Here is a 26,703-nt window from a genome sequence, read left to right as displayed (position 1 = left end):
TGCACCAGCTCTATTACTTGTGTATCAACATTTTTTGTTAATTTCAAAATTATCTTATATCGAAGGTATGCGAGTTTATAGTTGTTCCATATAATTTGTACGGATGAACTTGATCTTTAAGTATAATTTAAATATACGGATCAAGTTGATCCGTATGGTTTGTACGGAGGAACTTGATCCGTATGAGTCATACGAATCAACTTGAGTAAAGGATATTTTCGCTCATTCTCTTAAAATGTTGGATGCACCAGCAATAATTATGGGTGCACCTCAACTTGATCCGTATGACTCATACGAATCAACTTAAGTGAATGATATTTTCATCCATTCACTTAAAATGTTGGGTGCACCAGCAATAATTCTGGACACACCTAACATCATCCCTCCTAGGTAGTGCTTCTTGGGCCTTGATTTGTTGTAACTTAAAAAAAAAGGTTTAAATAATTGGTGTACTTGTAGTTTCGAGTTTTGAGGGTTAGATATATGTTATAACATATCACATGTATTCACGTTGGAAACATATATAAAATGTTATACTAACATGTATGATGCGTGTATCTTATTTGTTTATACTGAATCAACATTCTTGTTATATTTTGAATGATTGTAATTCCATTTCAATTTTATCGTATTAAACTAAGGGAGATTAGCTCACTTTGTTGAACAAAATACATAACTTGTTATAAATTCTTTTATACTTATTTTTAATTTTTATGAAGCCTCACCACATTGATCATGTGATCCTAACCACCTAACAAACTTTCCTACCAAGATCAATTATTTAAACAAATTCAAGGGTCAGGTATGAACAACTCTCTAAACATCTTCAACTTCTTCTCTTGTCACTGACTTAATTGTTAGAGTAATTATATTGTGTAATGTTGTCGTGCATCATCGAATTCATATCTACTTACAATATTTCCTCATAACAACTTTAGAGACATTTTTCACATCTCATCATCATGAAAGAAACACTATCACAACCTAAGAGAATGGTATAAACATGTCATAAAAGCCCTAGGTATACTCTTTAACTTTTATACTCTTAATTTTCCCATGTAACATTGACTTAAGCATCAAAATTTTTACAAGTACATCACTATAGTTCAGCTAGTGTGGACTATAGAAGATTCTACTCAAATATTTCAATATTTCATCCCTTTGACGGGTGCAAAATATAGAGAAATAAGTAAGATAAAACCCAGGAGAAGAAAAATCAATTAAAAAAATAATTTTTTAAGTTGTTTGTATTAAGTGAATAAAGAAAAAAAAAAGGAAAAAAATGTTTCATTTACGTGGTTCAATAGAAAAATAAAAGATAACTATTTCATGATAAAAACATTTTTCTTAATATGAAATATTCATTGTTAACTCATTTTTATATAAAAAAAAATTATTCATTTTTAGTAGAGTTCTCTTTCCTAATTACATTTAATTCTTGTATTGAAAATATATTTTTTTTTAATTCATTATCTTTTCAGGATAAAATTAAGTATCTAATGATATATGCCTCTTTTTTCCTCTTTTATTTTAAGTTGTAACTTTTTTTTTTCATGCACGTATCTCTCATCGTTTCTTTTCTTTCTCTCCTTTTTCTTGTTCCAAACAAGAGATGATACTCCTTTTTATTTTATCTGTTTAAATTTATTGCTTCATGTATTCTCCATCAATCATGGCATAAATGTACTCTAAATATTATTGCGTTATACATTTGAAAAGTTTGTTTTAAAAAATACTATAATTTAGTCAAACATTTGCCACTCTAATAATATAATACATTCGCTCCTTTTTATGGTAAACAAATTTTAGAGGATCAAAGAGAATAATATTTTTCCACGTAATAGAAAAAATGTAGTTAGAAAAAGAAGTTTACTGTTCACTCAAAATAATCAGAAGGTTTCTTGACATAAATTAATGATTAACTGATTAATCCTAAACAGTACGGTAACCTAAATTTTATTTTGCACGTAATAATAATTTCATACATTTTTTTACTAGGCTCGTCTTGTGTAGTATTAAATATAAGTTCAGTATCGGGTTGAAATTGGATTACAATATCTCGAGATTATCAAAAAACCGATATAGTGTATCATGGGACTGGCATGTATGAAGTACCAACGAGAGGGCCGACTTAAGATTCAAGCAAGGATTTTAGGTCCTAAAAAAAAGATTTTAATTTTTTTTTAGAATTAATATACCTAAAAAATTTATTGTAAAATTATATTTGAAAATAAATTTTAATTAAAATATTATAAGTAATTATTAATTTTTTTAATGATACCGTAAGTAACAATTAATAAGTAACAAGCTTGAAAATTTAATTTTAAATAAAACAATGATAATTTTAATAAACTATTTTATGAGTAAATAAAAGATCTTATTCTTAACTTTACTTTTGGTCTCTCAAATCCTTAAGTCATTCCCTGACCAACGACTATCAATATTGGTCTGTCACCTCTGTATGTGTTGTGCCTACCAATGGCAGCAACAACTATCAGCTCACGAGGCAGACTCATGCTCATTTACAGATTTGAAAACTAATCATGCATGTGCTTTGGGCCATGTGAACTACTTTGTTGGACAAGTGACCTTAATAACTTAAGAAGGGAGAGGTGAATTAAGTTTCAAAATTCTCACTAACAAACTTTTAATCTCCCTTTTAAATTGATAGGTTTAGAATGCAGAAGAAGAACAAGAAATAATCAATTTAACAATGTTCTCTTAAACGTGCAAGGAAAAATTGATTGCAATAACATAAATGAGATAAGGGAAGAGAGAAATCCAAACTCGATTTATACGATTCGGCCACGCCCTGTGCCTACGCTCAATCCTCAAGCAATCCACTTAGATTTTTTAGTATCTTTATAAAAATCCTTTTTATAACCTCTGAACACCCAAAGAATCTATTTCCCTTGTGTTCAGGAAACTCACAATTCAAGAGACAATCAGTCTCTTGATTACAATTGACTTTCTTAGAAGAACAGAAAGATTTATCTTCTTTAGAGTGGATAATACAATTTGAAGTTCCTGGATGAACTCTCAATAGATTTGCAAATGTTTGTCCAAAAGTTGTTGAGAGAGCATTTGACAATGAAGTTTTCTTGGAATATCTCTTTTGCTTTTTGAAGTCAGACACACATATGTGTAGGCCATTCGTGCCTTTTCAAGATGGTTTGAAGAAATGTATCTTTTCAAAAAACTTTTTTTAAAATTTTTCAGTGATAATCGATGTGTCTGGTAATCGATTACACAGTTATATTTTGAAGGGTCATAACTTTTGAATTTGAATTTCAAGAATTTCATTATTGGTAATCGATTACAGGTTCAAAATTCAAATTCAAAATCTTTTTTAAAAGCTATTTTTCAAAATTATCTTCTGGTAATCGATTACATTGTCTGATAATCGATTACCAAAGCCTTGGATGTCTTGGAAACACTTTGTTTTGAGACAAGACTTGATCTTGAATTAATCTTGAAAAAAGACTTTGTTTGTTAAAGTAATCTTGAAACAATATTTATCCTTTGAAATAACCTTATTTAATTTTTCTTTAACATCATCAAAATTATGTATTCACAACTGTTGCACTTTGCATGATCAATTATCTAAATTTTACATTATAATGTATACATTATTTACTCAGTGATGATAATAGTTTCAATAAATAAAAACTTATTTACTAATTAAAAATCAGCAAATAAGTTTTTTTTTTTTATTGAAAACCAAGCATTTAATACATTAGTAATATTATTTTTTATCTTGTAAACAATAATAATAATCTATACTACTAATAAAGAAAATACCATTTTTTTGCATCCACAAATTTTAGACAATTTTATCCTTTTTTTTTAATTTTTAAACTTCTATTACTCTTTTAATAATTACTCCCTACTCTCGTGTCGTTAGTTATTTTTTATTGGTCTTATTTTTTATTTTAACTTCTAAATGTTTTTCCTTTTATTTTTTATTTAAAATATCTAGAGAGACACCCCTAGTAATATTAATATAATAATAATAATAATAATAATAATAATAATAATAATAATAATAATAATAATAATAATAATAATAATCGGATAAGTGATTTAACAAGGCTGAGGACACTTAGTGGCTGCACTGCAACATGGAAGATGTACAAGGTTGCTGCATTAATATGATATAAAATTATAAAAACATTAAGCAAATAAAAAAAATTGCCAGTTCAATCAAGATAAGTGGGTGATCCAAAACTTAAGCAGATCATCCTATAACCACCCCTGCAATCCTGCATCATGATCATGCATTGGAAGAACACAAGGCAAACCAAATTGTACAACAAAAATCAGTGTAGCTAGTGGTCTTTTTAGGTTTGTTAGGAGACAACTACCACTTGTCTCCCACAATTTATACTGCAATTGAAATGTTTCTTTTCCCTTTTTCCTCTGAAAAGTGAAAAGGATATCATCACACGCATGCACCACTGCTTTTAGTTTTGAAGCCACTCAGTTGACTGGTCTAGAGATAAAGAGAATGATTCGGTCAAAGATGCTGTGCCATCCTGTAGTTTCCTCCATGACCAAAAGTGCTCATTTGACTGATGCTTTTTTCCAAAAATTGTGTTAAACAAGAAGTGGGGAAAAACAAAAGGATGTCGGATACATTATAAGAGAACCTTTTTTTTTCCTGAAACATGTTGGAAAAATTCTTCATTAAACAATACCTCCACCCCACCTTTTTTGGCCATCTGCTTTCACTTGGTGATAGAGAATGAGCTAGTAGATCATTCTATTTCTACAATGGTATGATGTTTATTCAGAAATTGGAGTAAATAATCATTGACAACAATGAGAGTGCTTCATCTGATGGTGTCTCACATCAGCTTATGTGCAATGAATGATCAAAGCAGCCATGAGTATCTGAGAAGGAGATATTGATTAACAATTGGCCACCTTAGTTCTCCCTTGGCAGTGAATCAGATGCACAGATATCCCCTCGACATAGTGGGCACACCCTGTGTATAATAATATAATAAAAGTTAAAGAGATACACATTTCCAAGCATCTTTAGCACATGAGTTGCATGTAAAGATATTAACATAATGATCATATGAATAGAGAGGACAAGATGGTACATCGGGACATATATAGCTCAATTTGAAGATGCAAAGGAATTTCATCAATTATTACAGTAGGGTCTTATGAATTGCAAAGACTTTAAAAACAGTAGAAATCCATAACATCATGATGTCAGAAGGGCATTCAAATCTTTCATTATCCATCACAGAATATCATGGTGGTCGGACCACAAGTTGAATAAATTGAAGAAAATATGGCAAAAGCTCATAAGATGGCACAACATTCACTCAGTTTTGCCAATCTCCAAATTTTACCATCATATAGTTTTGCAAATATCTAGAGTTTACCAGCATTGCTTTACAGTTTACTTATTAAAGTGCTTCTAATTTAAAAATAGACACAAAATTCACTCATCTATGTTCTTTATTCTTTTGTGCTATTTACTAGATAGGTTCCACAGTACCCGATATGAATCGATACACCATAGCAATAAATTTTATATAAATTTGTTTTTAGCCATATAATTATCCAAAAGGACACCCAACTCCCTATACCCACATACCTGTGAATCTCCTTCAGCCACTTGTCTACACATGTTGTATGAAATTCATGATGACAAGGCAGAACTCGCATGCTGTCTCCATCCTCATACTCCACAAGGCATATATAACATCTGTGATATCAAAGGATTAGCAAAGAAAAAAAAATAAAAACTGTTAGTGCATTCCATGCTAGAGAAATGCCTAAACTAGTTTTTAGTTTGGTAGTGCAAAATAAATTTAAAAATAAAATGCACATCAGCCTGCTCATTAAAAAAAAGTGAAAGCGGGTAAGGCCGCACTACACAAATAGGTACATATAAATTCATACACCTCAAATTATGATTAGTTAAAGCTAAATATGCAGCAAGTGGTGATGACAACAACTGGGTACAGAGGTGGGAAAGCTTCACGGAATATGGTATCAGTTAACATTTTCAAGCTATTATGTAAAACTAAAACATTACAATAACCACAAATGCATATTGCAACAAAGCCGGTGTGGGCCGTGTGGCCTTGCAAGACATGAGTAAATAGTGGTGTTCACTGTTTGCATTCTCCTTTTAGCTTTTCTTTCGGAAAAGTTGCATATGGTCTAAGTTCTGTTTGACATGTCACTTAAAATAGATGCCGGAGAGAATGATTTATATTAAAGAAATGGAAATGAAAGTGTTCAAGAAAATCCAAAGGCATTTGAGAAAATGAACACTGTGAGAAGGGTGAGCCGGAATACTTACTGTACAGGTTCTTCTTGATGTTTGTGCAACTTAGTGTATAATTTGACAGGCAAGGATTCCACAACTTCATTAGGTGCAGGAACAGAACCGATAGATGACACAGAAGGGCGAGAAGATAAAACCATAGATTGCTGGTGAATTTCATCCAGAACCTAATTAAAATATGTACAAATATTCAACTTGTATAATTATAAAATGAATGACCACCAGAACAGCTAACACCGTACATTGAACTTACCTCAAATAAGGCTTCAGCTAGCATAACAATTCTTGATATGCTAGCTCTTGCATTGGTATCATCATTTGAATTGGTATCACGACTATTGATTCTGCATGCACAACGACCATTTCTATGTTGACCAGATAAGATACATGATCTGTCATGTCCAGAAAGATTTTCAAACCGGCTACCCAACCGCTGAAGAGCACGGACCTAAACCATTTTAAATGTACATCATTAACAATGAACAAAATCCAGGGAAGGGAAAGAGAACAAGTAGAGATGTTTCAAGAAAAGAAATTACAAGTCTTGAAGAATTTTTTGTTTGAAAAGCCTCAGTTCAATTATTTACACCAATATCAAACCTTTTTAGCTCTAGGTGGATGTGCCACAGCCCAGTTACTGATTACCTACAAGCAAAACATCTTGGCTTTTTCCTCCTTTTCTTCTCATATTATAAGGGTATGCTTTTTGTTTGGTAACATATTTTATCAGACCATCAGTTGTTATAAAAAAATTCATAGTGTACAAACCTGGGACCGTATTCTTCTCCTCCGTTCGAGGAAATTGGACCTATGCTCCAGTAGGTCCTGATACCTAGTTTCTCTAGATCGTGAAGTCTCAACTTCATAGTCTTGGATGCCAAACAAGGAGCTAGGTGTACTGGGTAGAGGATATCTAGGTGTAGAAGAATTTGTAGCATTACGACCAGATGGTGACAGTCTTGTGTCTCTCTCCCCTGCCCGTCTTCCATTATCTTGACTAGCATCTCTCTCTCGTTGCAGAGGGCAAAATGTGAAGTCCGATACTGTTGTTCGGCGGAGAACCCTGTCACGGAGCCTTCCAACACTTAATGTCCGGCTAAAACGAACATTACGTTCAACAGGCTCTCGAGCTCCATTCCGTCTATCAGTATGTCTAGTCTCAATATCTTCTGTATCAGTATGAATTCTTGGAGAAAACAAGTTCATATCCGGCACTTCTCTAGTACCATTTCCATCTCTGACCACATCCTGAACAGAAGAAATGCGACTGCTAACCAAGTTGCCAGGGGAAACCAATGTCAGGGTATTGGATCTTAAATTATTGGAAGCTTCTTGATGACACTGTATAGGCACTTGACTAGCAAGAGATGCATTAAGCAAGTCACAACGGTGTTGAGTTTCATTTCTATTGATCAAGCTGCCAGGAAGCCCTGGAGGCAGATTAAGCTCATCTTCATTGTTAAATATTGAGAGACTCTCTGAAGAAACCGGGCAAGGCCTAGATGACCCCAAACTTGTGGTTCTGCTAAGTCTGAAGCTTATATTACCAGGAACAAGGCTAAAGCGAGAAAGGAATCGGCTTGAAGGGTTCAAGGACTGATTTGAAGAAGAATGTGCAGAGCTGCTACCAGTTCTGGATGCAGTGTGGCCCCACTCCTCAAGGTCAATGTTGGAAGGCACACAAGGCACTTCATCAGATTTATCAGATTTAACCTTTCTAAAAGACTCTGTCTTCACCTCATCTGAATCTATTTCATTGCCACTACTGTATGTCACATCCTCTCCATTTACTTTATTCTGATCACAAACCTAAATCATGTGTTTCAAACTACAGTTAGGCAGTTAGTACCACAAAACTTTGACCAATTCCAAAACTGTTTCAATGCTTGACAGTTACACACGGAAACAAATTATAAGAACAAATGGGGAAGAGAAACTATTCCATTATATTATTTTCAAAACAACCTGAAGGGCATGTCATAGCATAAAAACAAAATAAGACCTGATAGGACAACGGGGCTAACAATAAGAGAAAAGCGTAGAGTTAAGAAAAACCTGATACACCACCACACCAGAATCTTTTAAAATTTATAAATGTGTAACAGGAACTCAATGTAGATCCTCTAAAGTGGGTAAATCATTTTAGAGAATAAAGTAAGTAATCTCAGCCATCAATGAGAAAATCAATGGTTAGTATTAAAGGCACATGCATAACAAATCATAGATGTATTCAAATATCAACAGTTGATTTTCTTATCAATGACTGAGATAGATTACTTACTTTACCCTTACTTTTGAGAAGCCAAATCCCTGAATGTATCATTCATTAACTGTTGCTTGATTTTAAGTTTGTTAAATCATGTCATTTCCTCTACTAAGAATCGAATTATTATGAGCCTCAGCAGTAAATTACAAGGCAAGAAACATCCACAAGAGTGGTAAATGTCAAGGGATGAACTGAAAGAAAATTATTACTTTCAGTTTCCATATTTTAGAATTTTTTTTATAATTACAAACGTATAGACACCAAGCACCAGTGCAACAATCTTACAAGTAAGGAACCCCGTTATAAATGCATGTAGTTTTAAAAGTAACAGGAAATTCAAGCACGGAATACAGATAACACAGTTTTATTAACACAAGAAAAAATGCCTTCCATACCTGATTTAAAAAAAGAGTAAAATTTCTGAAAATATTGAAAACAATTTGTCATTTAAATAAAAATCTAATTGACGTAACATCGAAAGGGATGCGAAGTTAGAGTTACCTGGTCGTCACTATCAATGTCACGAGATCCAGACGAGGCTCCCAGACAATAAGATGGGAAACCTCGGTGTCCCTTAGATCGACCCTTCCTGCAACTCCCCGAAGAGGACGATGATGACGTGGCCTTGCTGGCACTGGACCCCATCTTCAACGAGAAACTCCGCAAAACGAATGCGTTTCGGGATACCCAATGAGGTGAAGGGCAAGACCCAGAAATCAAAATGCGGTTTTTTTCAGATCCCGGGTGGTTCAGATCTGCGGAGAAACTAAAGTGGGATTTTTGAATGGTGCATTGTTGAGGTGGTTGAGTGATGCAGCGTTTGAATAAGTAATAAGAGGATGAGATTGCGATATGAGAGAAGAAAGAAGAGAGAAGAGGGTAAAGGCGGAAAGAATGGTGTGGTGGTGAGAGTAGCTGGGGGAATGAGACAAAGCAACTCGCAGGGAAACGGGAAAGGAGGCTTTCTTTTGTGAGAAAAGTGACAACGAGAACATAAATTAAATATAAATAAATAAATAAATAAAGTTGTATGTAGCTGTGCACTTTAATTTAATAAATAAAATAATGTAAAACAATTCACAAATCTGAGTTGTTTAAAGTGGTGTTTGTATATACTCTAAAAGAAAAAAAAAAAACAAGTGGTGTATTTATATGAATTTTAAGAGTAAATAGTTTAAGAATATCCTAGTTATAAAAAATATTTTTAACTAATTTACATCAAATTTGTCAATTAAATATATTATATTATCATTCTAAAATTATTATTTTTTATTTATTTATTTAATTATTTTTCATTAATATTTAAAATGAAAAGAATAATTAATATATCCAAAAATTTGAAAATAATCTTATAAAAAAAGTCTTATAATAAGAGACGGAGAGAATAACCTATAAGATTAGTACATTGATGTAAAATTATATTGCTTTTACATATGAGAAAATAATATATTTAATGAATTAATTTGTGTTTAATTTTTTTTATGTGCAATTTTTCTTAATAATAATAGTCACACATCACAAGTAAAATAGCAAAATTAATATTTGACTTGATGATTGGAGGACACATGTTATGTCTAATTTTTTTTAAAGGAAAAAAATAGTTATGAATTTTGAGTATAAAGCGCTTTTACATTATTATTATTATTATTATTATTATTATTATTATTATTATTATTATTATTATTGTTATTGTTATTTACAATCTTTTTTAAAATCAATACATATTAATTTTTATAATTGTTTAAAATAATTGAATTTATATGTATTGATTCTTATACTGTGAACTAATTATACTTTTTGTTGATTTTTATAAATACCTTAAAAATTATTTTGAGAATGTTTTCTTTATTTAGTTATTAATAATAATAAAAACTCCCTCCACAATTAATAATACATCAGATTTAAACTAAAAAAATGAATGCATACGGTGTTAGTTAATATAAGAAAATGAATAAACTAGTAAATGGAATATTAAAGAAAATGGCATTTATTTTATTTTGTGTGTGCCCCAACGATTTTTGGGGTTCAAATATAGGTATGGTGCTGCTGCGTGTCTTTCAATCGCATTTAATGACAGTCAGGTGGAGCTGCCCCAACTCCTATCCTCTCTCTCTCTCTCCCCTTTTCTTTGTTCTTTGGAAAATCAGAGAAGAACTCCAATCTTTACCTTATTTGAATAGTGAATCTCCCATGTCTTTTGTTTTCATGGCAAGAACCTACTCTCATTTATGGTAACGGTAACTGGACTCAGATTCCATGTGCGTCTGTGAAAAAAAAAACATTTACAATAAAAAAGGAAATTAAATAGATGTATAAAACAAATTAAGAAAGAGAGAATTAAGAAAAAAAATTAATATAGACAAGCCATTTTTAAATAATTGTCACCTATAAAAACCAAAATGATTAATTTGACTTTCTTTCTATTATTAAGGTGTTATTGAACAAGAGATGGACTAGGCCGTATCCTTCAAATGTTTTCTTCCTATTCCACCTAAAAAAACGTGTCAAGTATATATATGATAATTCGATAAAATATAACATTTTTAATAAATCTGAAATAATTCAATAACTTATTAATTAATTTAACCTATCTTTTTTGTGGTTTTCCTACGAGAATGAATTTTTAGTGTCACACCAAATTCAAATAGTAACATCAAAGGCACAGATACGTAAAGTCCAAATCAATCCAATATGATGGATTAGATAATATACTAAGGTGGTCTACACGAATCATTTAATAATTCTGAAATAATTCAATAATTTGCTGTTAATTTGACCTTCTATTTTTGTGGTTTCCCTACGAGGATGATTTTTTAGTGTCACACCACATTCAAATAGTAATATCAAAGGCACAGATACGTAAAGTCCAAAAATCAAATGAACAGATACGTAAAGTCCAAATCTACCCAGCATGATGGATTTGATAATATATATTAAGATGGTCTAAACGATTTTGACATATTATATTTGTGTATCTCTTGAGGCACCAAAAACTATTCATGAATGTCAAGAATAAACAATAAGAAGAAAAATGTAAGAATTTTTTTAACAGAAATGATATTATGTTATTTCATAAAGAATCAAATATCAATATATTGAGGGGCATAATTAAAAGTATGTGTAATAACATATAATCTAGATACCTTAGATAAGAAATGGACAATTTTAATGTATGTTATTAGAATTTCAGTTTGTAAAATTAAAGTATCACAATAGTTCTTTCTCTCAAACTAAGTATTTAAATTAAATTTTAGTCTCACAGATACTTTTGGAGAGAGATTAAATGTGATGGCAAATTTATTTTTCTCTCTAAATTAAGTTTGGAACTTTTCCACATAACCTTAATATACTTGTTTTTAGATAAAACTTTCCTCTCCAAATTGTGTTAAGCTCCCCTACTAATAAACCAAACATGACCTTAATTTGTTTGTCTCCAAATAAATCTCACCGTACAATTTTATTCATGAGAAATATCATTAATTTTGTAGATAATTAATTTTTACATAAAACTTGATTACCATTAATAATATCTCTCGACTCAATTATATTTTTTCATCTACAAAGTTTAAATCTAAAAACTTTATTTCAAAATCTGAATCCAATTCCACTTAAAGTAATGACATATTCATAGAAAAATGACGAATTTACTAAGAAAAAATAATATTAAATCTTAATATGTTCAAACTAATATATTTAATATGACTAATTACATAGTAAATTAATGCTAAATTAATATTTTTATCTTCTAATTTTTGGGTTGGCCTTCTAATATTTTTGTTTATTTTGATCGTTTTTTTTATATTTGGTTTCAATTTAATTCAATTTGTAAATTGTAGTGAATTTTGACCATAAGAATGTTAATTGTGGCAGTTTGTTTTTAGGCATATTTGTGTTTGAGAGAAACGAACGGTGTATGAGACAGTGAGAGAACATGGAGTGTTTGTGTAATGTGTTGTTATTGAAGATTTTTATTTTATATCAATTTTAAATTAAATTTATACATCATATTTAAAGATTAAATATGTGTTTGCGCCTATAAATATGATACTAGTGAATCTGGATGCACACTGTGTAGAATGTATAACCCATTAATGGTTAGTGGAGTTCTCATCTTAAAGCCTTATAGAACGAACATCTTACAATGACAACATCACTTAAGCAACTCAAAGAGACATGAAAATGGCCATGATCTTATTTTATTTTATTTTTATTTTTTCCATGTTGAACCTTCAAAACTATAACGATCAAATATTAGTTTATTACAGAAAGAGCAAATGAATATAGCCCTTAGTTGATGACAAAAAAAAGTATCCGCTAGGTGCTATATATGTTAGTACATGCCATGGAAAGATCTTCCATGTGTGGCATTCTAAAAAATTTTCCGCCTTACTTGGTAATTGCCAAGTTAACTGATCAGCAGCTTCAATAACAAGATGAATGGAACTTCACACCTGTTGAATTACAAGATTAGTATGCAAATTGCAGAGAGAATAAAACGAGTGAATTGCATGAGCAGCAGTAACATTCTCTTTGTACTAATGTGCTGTTCAAAATTATATTAGAAGCAAGAATTTAACATGCTGAATGAGAAATTGTGAATTATGTTCGTGATGCTAAGTTCGCCGCAAAAATGATCAATCAAGGAGCCCATTGAAGAAAGAAAGAAATTATGATTAATGAACAGTTCAATACAGCTCATTTATTTGTATCTTCATAAATTCCATGGAGTGACTCCAGAAGGAAAGGATAGGATCTAGTGTTCACTGACGAAGCAAGTCAAAATTCATATTCAATGTAACTCCAATATAAATGTTGATACCAACTGGTATCAAGTGTATACCATAATGCATAACCTCGCTCCAGCGCACACAAAACACACTTGTCAGATGTATCCTAAATTAGTTGAAAAGTTCTAAATTTCTAATAGGAAACTTTGAATTCATGGATTGCCAGATATACTTAAGCAATAAGAGTAAACCCTTTTCAATTCTTTCTTGCTAACATCTTAAACCACTAATACAGTTCATATTTGCATATAGAGTAAAGTTTATTACTGCTCAACCATGCACAACCAGAAACATTCGTCAAGATCACTATCATCCTATATGCTCCATTAGTAACAGAACCCTCACGCAACTCTCCTAGAGTCCTATTTACTTATCTTGAAATGTGGGAGAATCCAGCAACTTAAGAGTATAATTTTCAAAGTTCAGCAATTAAAAGAGGAAAAACTTCAATGTTTCACAAAATTAAGTGTTTCTCATAATAGATGGCATACAAAGAGAAGCCAAATAGAAATACCAGAACATCCCCTCCCCCCAAAAAAAAGAAAACAGCAAAGTTCAAGCTTACACTGACTGAATCCAATTATGAAGCTATGTCCGGAGTTTGTGGCAGTCTGTATGAAGTCAAAAGGTGATTCAATTCAATGGGATTAGCTTTTATTCCATCTTGTTCTGCACAGCCAGTGATTAATCCATTATTTCTAAACAATAAAAAGAAAAGGACAAAACTTAGATTCAGTTCTTTAAGTGCTGTTTATACTATTCTATATTAGAATTGGAGTTTCACTTTAGTAATTTGCATAATCCTTTAATGCAAACCTTTATTTACAGATTGAAAAAACTCCATTCTTATAGGAGAACAATACAAACTCTGCTATAAATTCTTATTGGACAACAACACAAACATCCGAAAATCCAATAGCAGTTCCTCAACAAAGCCAACCTGAAGTTTGCCGGACAACAATTGAAAATTAAAAAAAAAAATACTAAACTTCAACCACTGATAATACCAGAAGGAAGTTTTCAAACAAAACCCAACACGTTCATAATCTCACAAAACATATTAAACACATTGTTCCAGCAAATTCATTTCAGGTAAAACCATTGTTAAAATGTTAACAACAAACTGGCGGCTCATACAATAACTACAAGACCCAAACAAACAGCTTCTGCATAGCAGCTTTACTGTGAATAGAGTCACAGACCCTGTGGTACTAAACTAACTACTAACAAGGATTGTGGTCCCATGAAATGAATTGTGATATTAGCTACTGAACAGAAATGAGAAGTAAGAGGATACTATACTATCACTATCAGCTTGGAAAACTACACCAAGAACATGTCAGACAAACAATAAAAAAAAATTCACATCAGTCACAACTCACATCTCATAAATCATAAATTCACAATTAATCCTTCTTACATGGAAATTAAAACAGTAGGAGAGATGGTCCAGCTGTGTCATATTTAATCAGCAAAGCAAGTCAGCTTTTATAGGATGACCTATAAAATGCAAGGACCATATAAATGTTTCCCATCTGCAGAATTTATGAACTAATAATTAAAAAAAATGACAACTTTAAATTATAGTTATGCTTACCAGAAGAACCAACGTTAGTAGAAGCCCACTGATTCCACGATTAATGCACACAAGTTCAATCCATCGTACCTGATAAGTGAATTAAAAACAAAACGAAACGCTAAGTCTAAAGTTCAATATCACAATTCATGATGTTATTATAGAACACAATATAGTGAAAAATTAAAAAATTAAAAAAAAAATCCTTTCTCTTAGATATTGTTAGGCGTGGTACTGGAAAAAATTGTTCTCGTTAATGAATCGAAATTGACAAATAAATAATACATCTGTACGTGTGTGTGTAGAACATGGAACCCGGGGAATTAAATAAGAACATGCGTGGTTTCAATGCAAATCATCAAAATTCAGATATACATGTGTTCGTACTTTGGTCCCTAGTGAAACGAAGATACAAACGACATGAGTGAAGAACGCAAACGACAAAGCCGTCCAAAACGACACGACTCCGGCGAAGGTGAGTCCAGTTCGCGGCGGCGATCGGAGAATTACTAATAAGTTATCAAGACTCGAATATCGAGATATGAGAATCGAGAAAAGACAATTGCAATCGCCAATAGCTCGAAGCGCGTGTTTAATGTTTACGACGAATTGACTTGAGAAATATACATTATTAAATTAAATATTAATCAATAAGATATTTTAGTAACATAATGCTTCTTTGTTTTGTGCTTCAGTAACCACAAAATCTCACATTGAGTTGAGACCATGGATCGTTTATAAACATCTATTTTTCTCAACTCACCGAAGCGTGTGGACCCTAATGATGTTGTATTAATGTACTAATCGGCATTGCCTATTTTGTTTTTTTCCCGTGTCTAGTTCCCAATTGTGACCTTGGAATAAAATTAGTTGCTTTCTTATTAAGGTTGCTATATATCTGCAATAGATAATAAAAGCATGAAATTTCACTTGAAGTTAAAAGCATATCTTGGCGTGTGAGTTAGGTTATGTTCGGATTGAAGTTAAAAATATATACATTTGCAAGTTTCAATGTATAACTGCGAATATTGCAACTTAGCATAGCTCACCTTGTTTGTTAGTTTGGGGAAATTGGACTTTGTGGCTGATGCATCTGATGTTCCTTTCGCGGTCACATTTTTCTAACATTCACACAAATGTAAAACTCTTACACATCATCAAGTAATAACAGCATAGAAAGAATATACTACTACTAATTTTTATTAAGAATAAGTGACATTAAACAATGGTGGTGATGGTCCCAGCACACAAGTTCAGTGCAGTGGCGGCATTTCCTTATAATTTTGATGGTCTAATAAAAATAGAAATGATTATTTTTTTCTTATTCTATCACATGTTAACCAATAAATTGTGGTTTTATAAGAATGATGGAAATATTAAATGTGTGCTAAATTTTGATGAAATGAATATCTATACTCCTGGGTGGTCTTCTTGTGGATCGAAAACGCGGTTGTGACAAGTGGGGTTGCAAGGGTAAGGGCAATCTATCTGATGGAAAGGTCTTCTTTCATAAAACCAATCTGCTACAGCCTTTGCAATTGTCTGAAAATTGTTATGCAGACAAGTCAGCTATATATTCATATGTGATTGGTTTAAATATTTCAGTCTATACATATATACTAGTTTTTGCTTTTAGTGTTTTTTTTTTTATGATAATGTCCAAACCTTCTGGGTTTTTTTTCTTCTCATTAATCACCATTACAAAAATATTTTAGTGGCTTCATCAGGCATTGACACATGATGGAAGTATTTTTGGTAACATACCATTGTCACGTGACATTGCCTAATGGAATCAGCAAGCCATTTTTGTAAGGAAGATTGATAGGAAAGACAAAAAACAGAAGGTTTGGACATCACAAGGATCATAAAGAAGTAAAAATTAAAGGAACTAAAAGCAAAAAGTGGTTTTATTTATAGAGAAGAAAAAGATATTTATAAGTATGATATATTAGTGAAGCTTCTTACTGTCTTTTTCAGCTCTGGAGAGTCACTTCTCAACCATGTCTCCTGCATTTCAGTTTGGCAGTGGGCATAGCAAGAGTCTATGAACATTCCTTTGGATGAAGAGTTGCCAAGCACAGTTATAGCCCTTAAAAATTCTGTCCTGAACCCTGTAAATCAATCCATGCATAAAAGTGAGGTCATAGAACTGCTGTATAGGCCCCTATAAGCTTTTACCAAACTTAAAGATATGATAACATGATACTGTGACCACAGTAAGCTGTTTTTCTAATGCCAATATTTTTAAGGGCTATAAAAATTATTGACAGAGGTATGACAAACTATAGACAGCATTATAAGGGTGGTGATTACAAACTTAGTAAAATTCTGAGTTTGGATTTCGGCATTATTCTATGAGACACAAATAATGAATATCAGAATATTCACCTTGCATTAGATCGAGTTGATCAGGTGAGCAGTTGTTTATATCAAGCTTGCAGCTATGCCAATGGCCTTCAGGATCAGCAACACCCGGTGCCAAAATGTTCTTAATCTGAGTCAAACAACATCCTGAGGATCAGGGAAAGGACTAGAAAAATATCTCAAGTTATTAACGGCTAGTAGCAAAACATTAAATGCTAAGTTCATTATGGAGTTAAGTTATCGAGAACCATATGGAGTTATTTTTTGGGGGAAAATAAAGTTCATATTGAATCAGGAAATCTCAAGAACAGAAGAGTATGTAGAATAAGTTTGAGTCAATTTCTGATAGCATCCCAGTTGATTTTGCACAAGAAACAATAAGTTTTTACACTTTTTATTCCGGGTCAGTATCATAGGTCTAGTGTGACCAATACAATAACCATGGAACATCACTATGCATATAAACTGATGTATCTGGAGCAACAAAATTAGCTGACCTGCCATGAGTCGTATGCCGCGTTTACAAAGAAGATTGGTGTAGTAATGCGTGACACCAAATATTGTGGGAAAAAGCACTACAATATTGTTCAGAAATCAGAAGTATTAGTACCACCAAATAAGGAATTGCAGAGGAAGAAAGATAAAAATAATTCACAAACTTACGAGTTTTGCGCTAAGTCTTGAAGTGCATGATTGAGGCAAACTCCTGGCAGAGCCCTAATAAAAGGAAAAGAAAAGAAAAATCAGGCTTGAATGTTTTAGATCTTCCTTCAATGAAAGTTTCACAAAGTATCTTCCACATGAAAAGAGTGAAAACATAAGCGGTTGTTTTTTTGTTTAGAACACAACATAAGCTAAAGTGGAAATTGATCAGATAGAAAGGAAAGGTACATGTGTGACAACAACTTGACTGAAATACTGCTCAATGTGTTGTTCTCCCAAAACATCCTTTCTGTTAACAGTAACATATTGAGTCATAAAATGATCTAAGGAACTCAAAATGTTGTGAAAAGGCTAAGTAAAAATCATATTAAAGGAACTTACGCATTGATAAAGTAACCAGCATCTGAGAGGCATTTCACTCTAGCTCCTCTAGGTAATAGAGCTCGAAATCGATCACAATGCAGTACTGATGTTAATCCTCCGGCTGAGCATCCTGAGATAATAGCCTGTAGTTACAAGTTCTGGTGAGTGAATGAAAAAAATCAATAAAGAGAAAGAAAAAGATTGGCAAATCATCAACGTCTCTTACATTTCGAGCATTTTTCATTCCTTTTGCTAGTAAATCTTCCATGACAGCATTGAAAATCCTTGCTCCTCTGAAGTGCAACTTAGTTACCTGATTAACACACCACAATATTAAAATTTAATCAGAAGGACTAACGAATAAATGTTTCCTTAAATTTAGATTTTGAAATTCCTTTTAGCTTTGCTAAACTTACCGGATTCACTGCTTCCACATCACCAGTAAATGACGAACCATCACAATACCTAACCTTGATTCTGTTCCAGTTGTAGAAATCTGGAATTCACAACACTTATTAGAGAATTAAACAAAATGTTGGATTCATTAGGAAAAACAAGATTGTTGAGTGGTGGGAAAGACCTGGATTAAACATTGCCCTGTTGTTCAAAATTCCTGAAAAGGCAATTTGCTTCGCCATTTGCTTAGATGAACCTAGACGATTGGTCTTGCGAGCAAGGCAAGTAGTGACATTGTTGCACCATCCTCCTCCCTAGTAGAAACGAAATAGATTAAGAAATGAAAAGTTAAAAACCATTGAAAATAAACCTTATATGATTTTTCAAAAAAGATGAGGCAGAACAATGAACCAAATTTGATTTTTTAAGACTAATTATTGATGGAAATTTGTAGACAGGGACACACCTCAAATGCAACCAACCAATTGTTAATCCCTGATCCAAATCCCTTATCAAAATGGTAAGCTGGTGGACTCCCATCCAAACAAACTGCAAAATATTTTGAATTTCAATTTCCCAAATAGTATAAACATCATTGAAAATAATAAGCATGAGATTAAGAAGATGATTAATATATGAAAGGACACAGCAAAAATTCCTAACCAGCTCCTTTAGCTACCGCGTTCTGAACAATAGTGATTGGCACATAAGAAGCTTCTGATATCAGCAACAGCAGTGCACACACCAGAAGGTTCAACCACTGCCTTATTCTCACATTCTCCATTCTGCACAAATCCAACAAAGAGAGAACGATAAACATACGCATAGAGAAGAACGAGGAAAACAGATTCAGATCTTTCCATCGATAAGTCAACAAACATACATGATAAAGGAAACCCTTCCACCGGTGAATGAATGAACTATTCATATCAACTTTCCAACTCTTGTTTCACTTCAACCTAACACTCACCAATATAAGATCTATATCTATTCATGTTGTTATTCCGAAAATCATAGAACCAAAAACAGTTTGATTTCATATATAAGAAATAACTTGAATTTATGAATTATATGTGAACATTGGTTTCCGCAGTGAAAAATCCCAATGCCCCCATTCCCATTGGTTTCCACACTAAAAAATCCATAAACTTGCATTTCCATGGAGGTGGTTTTAAATTGCAGCTGTGGTCATGATCCTTGATATTGCAAGAAATTATGAACAAATGTGGCCACAATTGCAGTGACTCAAAAACTTTGATGTTGCGGCCAAAATCCCGGACACAGACAGTTCATTAAAACCTTCATCAGAATCAGAATACAACACAAGGAAAACCAAAAATGTTAACCTGCACTTTACATATCTCCCACAAGTGGCACAAAATGAATCACCAAAAATATCACTGATTCCATTACAATCTAATAACTCTTCCTAAATTCTAAGGCCAAAGGCAAAACAGAATCTTCATTCCAACCCCACAAACATTCAGACGATCTAAGCTGGTAAAAAGAAGATAAAAAAAAAACATTTTGTGCAGAATGGATGATTATGAATCATAAGGTGTACCTGAGATGGAGACTGGGTTGGGGAAACCAAGTAGTGGTGGTACTTTGATTGAAGAAAATTTGTTGATGAAAGCCAGTGGAAGGGTGATGATGGCTTATAAAAAAGGGTGTAGAAACAGAATGTAACTACCAATGGTTAACAAGTCTGTTTCTGAGACAGTGTTTGGAGGAAAAAAAATGGTTGTATCTGTGGAGGGAGAATACTGAATTGGCTCTTAATTTTTCAGTTACTAAAGTAAACGAATTATGGTGTCAGTTTTGTGAAACTGAGGGAGATTAAGTACAAACGTTTTTTTCAGTTTGGTCTGAGAAAACCAAGAGCCGACACTCATTGGCTCAAAAACCACACCAAAAAAATGTGTGGTAATATTTATAGTGTTGTTCTTTATTTGATAGTACTACGTTTGTTTAAAAATAAATAAATAAAATGAAATAATTGCCAATAAAGCACAAATGTAAGTGACAGTCCGACAGAGGAAACTTAGTTGCAGAATGTCCCTAAAATTAGGATCTCAGTCAGTTGAAGATAAAATTTTAATTTATGAAAAAAATGAGAACGCTCCCCATGCTCATGAAATTTCCATATAAAACCGAATCATAATTAAATTATCAAATGAGTAATTTCTAATATATATTTAAATTTTTAAATATGTAATGAAAATTAACGCTTGTATTAAATATATATTAATACCTGTAACACCAAATCTGTAGTTGAAATGATACTATATAAGATTGTTTTAGATTACAAAAAGTGATTTCATGTTCTTAGCCTATGCAACTACGTTAAAACATATTAATACCTGTAAAAAATAAGTGCGACTTGTGAAATTTTTTTTAATAAATATGAATAACCAATATAAAAATCATTTATAGTTTAAGTTTTAAAATTCTTATTATAAAAACCAACAAAAATATATACTAGTATAATGATACTCCCTTCCTTCACATTTTAGAGAAAAAAAATTGTTTTAGTGTGATGTTATTTTACAAAATCAATGTTATATTAAATATTTTTTTTAGAGTTATCTTTAATTAACATTTGATGTGAATAATATATAATAAGAGTGAATAAGTACTTAATAAGAGAGATAAATAATAATATATTAAGAAATTATTTAATAGTTTTTTTAAAATTCAACAAGTTAATTGTATTTTATGGCAAAATGTTAAACATTGTATAATATAAAATGGAGAAATTATATTAAAAATAATTATTGTAAAAGGGAATAAATTTATCACTTATTATATATAACAATAACAAGTTGGAAAGAGACAATTGTACCGTGAATACATTTAATTTGATCTAGGAATAAATAAGAAGGTGTTGTTGTGAAAAATAAGAAAAAATATTATAAAATGAGTTTTGGCAATAACAAGATTGATGCTGTCTCTGGGGTCCGACCCGAATGTCGCCTGCACCGAATCACATCAATCAATGAGTGGTTCAAATGTGAAAACCTGAACCTTGGCGCCGACTAAATAAAAGTTAGAACATGAAACCTCCCACTTTGGAGCCATGCTCTCCTGTGAACGCTCTTATTCTTGTCATCCTGAGCTCGCCTCTCCTTCCACTAGTTTCTTTTTTCCATAATAAAGAAAATGTGAAAAAAGGTGAACTCTTTGCAGTTTGCGTCTGAATGCATTCTTCATCAAAGTGTTTACTCGATGAGCAATGAAAATTTTGAAATGATCTTTCTGTAATTTTCATAAACAAAGTTATTTACTTGATGAGCAATGAAAATTTTGAAAATTTTATAAAAAAAAGTTGTTTTCTAAAATGTTTTTTCTTTATGGAATGATCTTTCTGTAATATAATTTTCATTTTTATTTGGTCTCTTAAAATGAGAATTTCTTCTCAATTCTAAATATGACAAACTTTCCTTTTACTTTCATAAATATCATAAGTTTCTCATTTGATTTGTAATATTTTTTTAAAAAATTAAATAAAAAATCGTAATATTTAGATTAGATGTATCAAATGGATAAAATAAACAGAAGCATTTAACAAAAAAAATCATTTGATAAATTGAAAATAAAAGATTAAATAAAAAAATATTTTTTAAAAAACTTAACTAAACCTCAATTTACACTAACAAAATATTTTATTTTTTGAACTTTAGGTTTTTTAATTTCACAAAAAAGTCTCGAGCATACACTCCTCTTGGTTATGGATTGTGGCATAACATATTTTGGGTTCATTTGTTAAAAAATAATTTTAAATAAAACAAGTCATTTTTTTTTGGCATATTTATTTAAACTATTTTTACTTAAAAATACTGTCTATTTTTTTAAATAAATCATATTTATTTCTTAAAAAATATTTTTTAAAAAAATTATAAGCACTTTTTTAATTTTAAATAAACGAGGTCATACTTATAAAAAAAATAAAGGAATTTATTGTGCCACATTAATTAATGAAGAACAAGTCTAATAGAAGGAATCAATCTCTGATAAACTAAAGTTTGAATTATCACTTACAAATATATAATTATATATAATGTTAAGTTATGTCTTATGTAGAATAATTTATGGTAGAGGGATTTAATTTGATTGATTAAATAAGAGGCGTGTGAGTTATTATATGCCTCTTGACATATTTTTGATTTCTATGGAAAAAAATTATTCTAATAAATATGAATGAAAAACCAAAGCCCCCAAAAAATATAACGTGCCTTAATTAGATGTACATGCACGATTGAACATTGGTCCCAAGGCGTAATTTACTTGACATTTATCTCCTGATTTCCTTTTCTACGTGATCTATGCCACGCCTTCCTTAATTACATTTACTGTTTGTGAAAACTGGAAAACATCATTCAAGTTTTTACACGTTGATTTGATGGAAGTGTGCCTACCTCTCTCTGAAATACCTATCACCTTGATAATGTTCTAATATTGTCTTTGCGGAATAAAGGTAAGCATCTATTGATGTTTCATTGACTCAAAAAAGTAAATTATTACTTTTTGGGTTAGATATTTCAGCATCCATAGTCTTAAGACTAAATGATGAATTTAGTTTCTATAATTTATTTGTTTATAATTTTATCACTTTATTATAAAAATTATCTATTCAATTCGTAAATATTAAATATTATAACAATTTGATTTAATCGTTAAAATCATTCTGTCTTTGTTAGCGGACATAACTTACGTGACTCGCACTCATTCATGTGATAAATACATATGTGCACAGTAAATTTTTACATCATTTTAGATTAAATTGTCATTTTTTTAATGTATTAATTTTCGAAGCAACAAACATAATGACTATGTACAGATAAACTTTCCTTCTAAAGATTTTCCACCAAAAAATATATACTTATTGACAAATTGATCTTTGACAAATATTAGTAACTAACAAACTAGTCCACGAAGACGTATATTCTCACTATGCATCGCATTCTCATTGTGCTCCCACCGGTTGCTCAGGTTGTGTTGCTTCTGGTAGAGTTCTCACAAGCAACCACTAGACGGAAGTGCAACCAGTGCTGGGAAGAATGTGCATCGCATTTGCGTTCTGGTCTAGGGTGGTAGGGATGGCATCACGTTCTATTCGTGTGGCTAACCTCCGTGTTCTCGCAAGTGGCCACCGGAGAAAGGACAATTCAGAGTGGGAATGATGTGCATCACGACAACAAAGAGAGAGGAGTGGGATATGGTCTAGTGGGTGGGGTTGGCTTTGAGAAAAGGAAATGTTCAAGAAAAGACTTTTTGTGGTGTTTTATACTTTTTAATTTTAATGACAATTTAGTCCGTGCATGTTATACACTTACTTTGCCATGTAAACCAGTTTGAGCTAAGTAGACTAGAACCATTAACGGAGTCAAAATAATTTTAACCGTTGAATCAAATTGTCATAGCATTTTATATTTGTGAATTAAATAAGTAATTTTTATAATACATATACAAATTTGTCCGCGAGTATAAATTACTAAATTAACCATTTACCCATAATATAATGAAAAGCTAGACTTGCACGTTAGAACTAGAGAAGGTCAACCATCAAAACTAAATTCCATATCTAATAAATATGTAGCAATCAAATTTCGTAAAATACTTGTATATAGTTACATTATTAATTTATTAAAATAAAAACATTACCAATAGCATGAAAACGAGAAAAACATTTATAAAAAATATATTTACACATAAGATAAATCAAATGGACTAAAAACAATAACAAATAATTTTTTAAAGACCCTAATTAAAACCAATCATCTTAATATAATGAAAAGTTAGACTTATCTAATAATCTTGAATTAAAATGTTTAAACTTATCTAATAAATAACTATTACAATAATTTTTAAACCAATCTAATTAATAATATAATCTTGAATTCAAATGGAAGAATAGACTGACCCAGTAATCCTACAAAGCTCCAACAATTGTGCTATATACCAAAAAAAGGGTTTTGTCAAGGGCAGCATGAAACAGAGTTCATGGAGAGTAAGGTGGAGGCGGGTACACCATAGTATGTACACACATAAGGAATGTGAAGGCCATGATTGGATTGGACTACTAGGGTTTACAATTTGTTAAAGTTCAGCTGCAATACAACTGGCACGCGATTGACGGTGATTTCTTAAATGCCACATCACCGTTTCACTAAACCTTACCCTTACCTATATAGGTTGTTATATTCCCATTCCCATTAATAAAAAAAGCTGTCATCCAATGCCCACCTAAAGGCGCCAACCTCTTTTTCTTGTCTTACCTTTGTGCGCCAAACCCAAAAGCACTTTCTTATACCTTTCCTCCCTTCAAACCCTAACAAAAACGCCACTATCTTTCTCCAAATCATAACCTTCCCAATTAAGTTGTGTGTTTGATTTGATACCAGAGAATTCATTTTGAATTTATATAGATTTTTATATGTTTGATTTTATGTTCTCGAAGATTTTAAAATTGATTTTAATCTAAATTGAATAACTTTTGTATTATTTTAATAAATTTATATCAAATTTTATTCATAACTTGATTATATAATTAAAATATTCAAACACAAATCACATTATTTTTAAATTAATTTTATTTTAAATTAATTTTGTCAACATTCATGCAAACAAATACTAATTCAATAAATACTTTACTAGTTACTATTGAAATTAATGAATTAGTATAATATGTTATGTTTTATTTAATTGATGAATTTAAATATGTCCTGTTCTTCGTTATATGTACCCCAACAGTTAATATTGAGCTCCTAGTTTGTTCACTACTATACTTGACTTATGATGAAATCATCACCACCTTGCCTTGTTTCCTTTTGGCCGGTGAAGTCAACAAACGAGTATCTTGGAGTTCTTATAAATAAGATTTTGTTCTTATGAATTTCAACCATTGAAACATACTCAAGTGGTTGTCAAGTGTACAACTTGTTCTTATATAAACAGAGTTCTTATACAAAATTGGGTTTTTAATAATAAAATATTATTTTGCTGATTAGATCCAATAAAAAAAATAGAAAGATGTATGGTGAATGTGAGACCCATTTCAAGTTTTTAAGAGTTTTATTATTGAAGTGAAATTTTTTAAGAGTTCTTAAATTCTGTCTTACAGCATATGGTTCACTAAACATAAGTTAAGAACCCACTCATAAATAAATTCATTTGTATGATATATTATAATTGAGTCTTGATATCATTTAGAGTTATTTCAACTTAATGGGTGGTCTAAAATTTAAATTTTACATATAGAATTATCTTGAATACTTAGAGGATATCATATCACTAATAAAGTCCAATCAGCTTAAATAAAAAATACCTCTAATAAGAGTATTTATAATTCATAAATGAATTATTTATTTTAATTTTATGAGTCTTATTCCACATAAATTTAAATTCTTTATACAAAATTTCACTCCAATACTAAAGCTACTAAAGTGGGTGGTTAACTTAATTTTATAAGTCTTATAATACTTAAAAATATGTTATGTTTGGTATAAATGTTTTAAACAATGCCATGCTTATATATATAACTTCATGTCATATACTTCAATGAAAAAAAAAAGTTAAATAACATTACTTAAGATTAAACAACTTATATAAACATTCTCATCAAATATGTTATAAGTAACTTAATCCCTTACTCCCTCTGACAATCAACACACTAATTATAAGCCTAATACAGAATTGAATCCTCTTTTAAGAATCTTCCATACAATAATTAATTATAATGATTTGTCTAAACAAAACAGATAAGGATAGGCAAATTATATGAGGCAACCCATATGCGTGAACATAGTGGCAGCTGAAAAATTTAAGTGCGTCGCATGGGGCATGTGATGGCGAAATCTAATTAATTAATATGGAACAACCAGAAGTTCAGAGAACGCGAAAAGCAATACTTGAAAAGGACTTTGTTTGGATAGCATCTGAAGCATTTCATAGAAAGTTGGCTAGAAAAAACCAA

At 31.3% G+C, this 26,703-nt stretch overlaps 2 protein-coding genes across 7 annotated transcripts; both read right to left on the bottom strand.

Annotated features, from left to right (window-relative positions):
* Positions 1-4,129: 4,129 nt before the first annotated feature.
* Positions 4,130-9,576, bottom strand: LOC100815830 (uncharacterized). 2 transcript variants are annotated; one of them, XM_006573430.4, is made up of 6 exons: positions 9,081-9,576; positions 7,082-8,122; positions 6,567-6,761; positions 6,329-6,459; positions 5,615-5,725; positions 4,130-4,988 (listed from the first exon to the last, which is right to left on the bottom strand). In XM_006573430.4, the coding sequence occupies exons 1-6, from the start codon at positions 9,222-9,224 to the stop codon at positions 4,928-4,930; spliced, it is 1,683 nt and encodes a 560-aa protein (XP_006573493.1). In that variant the 5' UTR covers positions 9,225-9,576; the 3' UTR covers positions 4,130-4,927. The 2 variants fall into 2 exon arrangements, with proteins under 2 accessions (XP_006573493.1, XP_003516501.1); XM_003516453.5 differs by having other exon boundaries at positions 6,329-6,480; positions 9,081-9,573.
* A 3,194-nt stretch (positions 9,577-12,770) lies between these two features.
* On the bottom strand, positions 12,771-20,653 carry LOC100818146 (pectin acetylesterase 8). 5 transcript variants are annotated; one of them, XM_041015932.1, is made up of 18 exons: positions 20,293-20,652; positions 19,392-19,513; positions 19,195-19,277; positions 18,913-19,042; positions 18,749-18,828; positions 18,559-18,645; positions 18,351-18,475; positions 18,198-18,258; positions 17,970-18,023; positions 17,804-17,881; positions 17,331-17,436; positions 16,908-17,053; positions 16,359-16,484; positions 15,992-16,063; positions 14,964-15,032; positions 14,787-14,866; positions 13,932-14,064; positions 12,771-13,030 (listed from the first exon to the last, which is right to left on the bottom strand). In XM_041015932.1, exons 2-16 carry the CDS (start codon positions 19,510-19,512, stop codon positions 14,855-14,857), a joined length of 1,350 nt encoding a protein of 449 aa, XP_040871866.1. In that variant the 5' UTR covers position 19,513; positions 20,293-20,652; the 3' UTR covers positions 12,771-13,030; positions 13,932-14,064; positions 14,787-14,854. The 5 variants fall into 5 exon arrangements, with proteins under 5 accessions (XP_040871866.1, XP_040871863.1, XP_040871867.1 ...); XM_041015929.1 differs by having other exon boundaries at positions 13,932-14,035; XM_041015933.1 differs by lacking the exon at positions 14,787-14,866 and having other exon boundaries at positions 20,293-20,653.
* Between the last annotated feature and the right edge of the window lie 6,050 nt (positions 20,654-26,703).

The sequence above is a fragment of the Glycine max genome, chromosome 1, assembly GCF_000004515.6.
Source record: "Glycine max cultivar Williams 82 chromosome 1, Glycine_max_v4.0, whole genome shotgun sequence".
Lineage (NCBI taxonomy): Eukaryota > Viridiplantae > Streptophyta > Magnoliopsida > Fabales > Fabaceae > Glycine > Glycine max.
Note: the sequence above shows the minus strand (reverse complement) of the source record. Positions and strands in the feature narration are given on the sequence as shown.

Bases quoted from the DNA above. Each gene is read 5' to 3' on its own strand.
- LOC100818146 (XM_041015924.1), bottom strand. From the start codon at position 19,512: ATGGAGAATGTGAGAATAAGGCAGTGGTTGAACCTTCTGGTGTGTGCA. The intron at 19,043-19,194 runs GTGTGTCCCTGT...CGTTTCTACTAG, and splicing joins ATTGGTTGGTTGCATTTGAG to GGAGGAGGATGGTGCAACAA. The intron at 18,259-18,350 runs GTAAGTTCCTTT...TACTGTTAACAG, and splicing joins GCTGGTTACTTTATCAATGC to AAAGGATGTTTTGGGAGAAC.
- LOC100815830 (XM_003516453.5), bottom strand. From the start codon at position 9,224: ATGGGGTCCAGTGCCAGCAAGGCCACGTCATCATCGTCCTCTTCGGGG. The intron at 8,123-9,080 runs GTAACTCTAACT...CACATGATTTAG, and splicing joins ACATTGATAGTGACGACCAG to GTTTGTGATCAGAATAAAGT. The intron at 6,762-7,081 runs GTTTGTACACTA...AAAATGGTTTAG, and splicing joins GGAGAAGAATACGGTCCCAG to GTCCGTGCTCTTCAGCGGTT.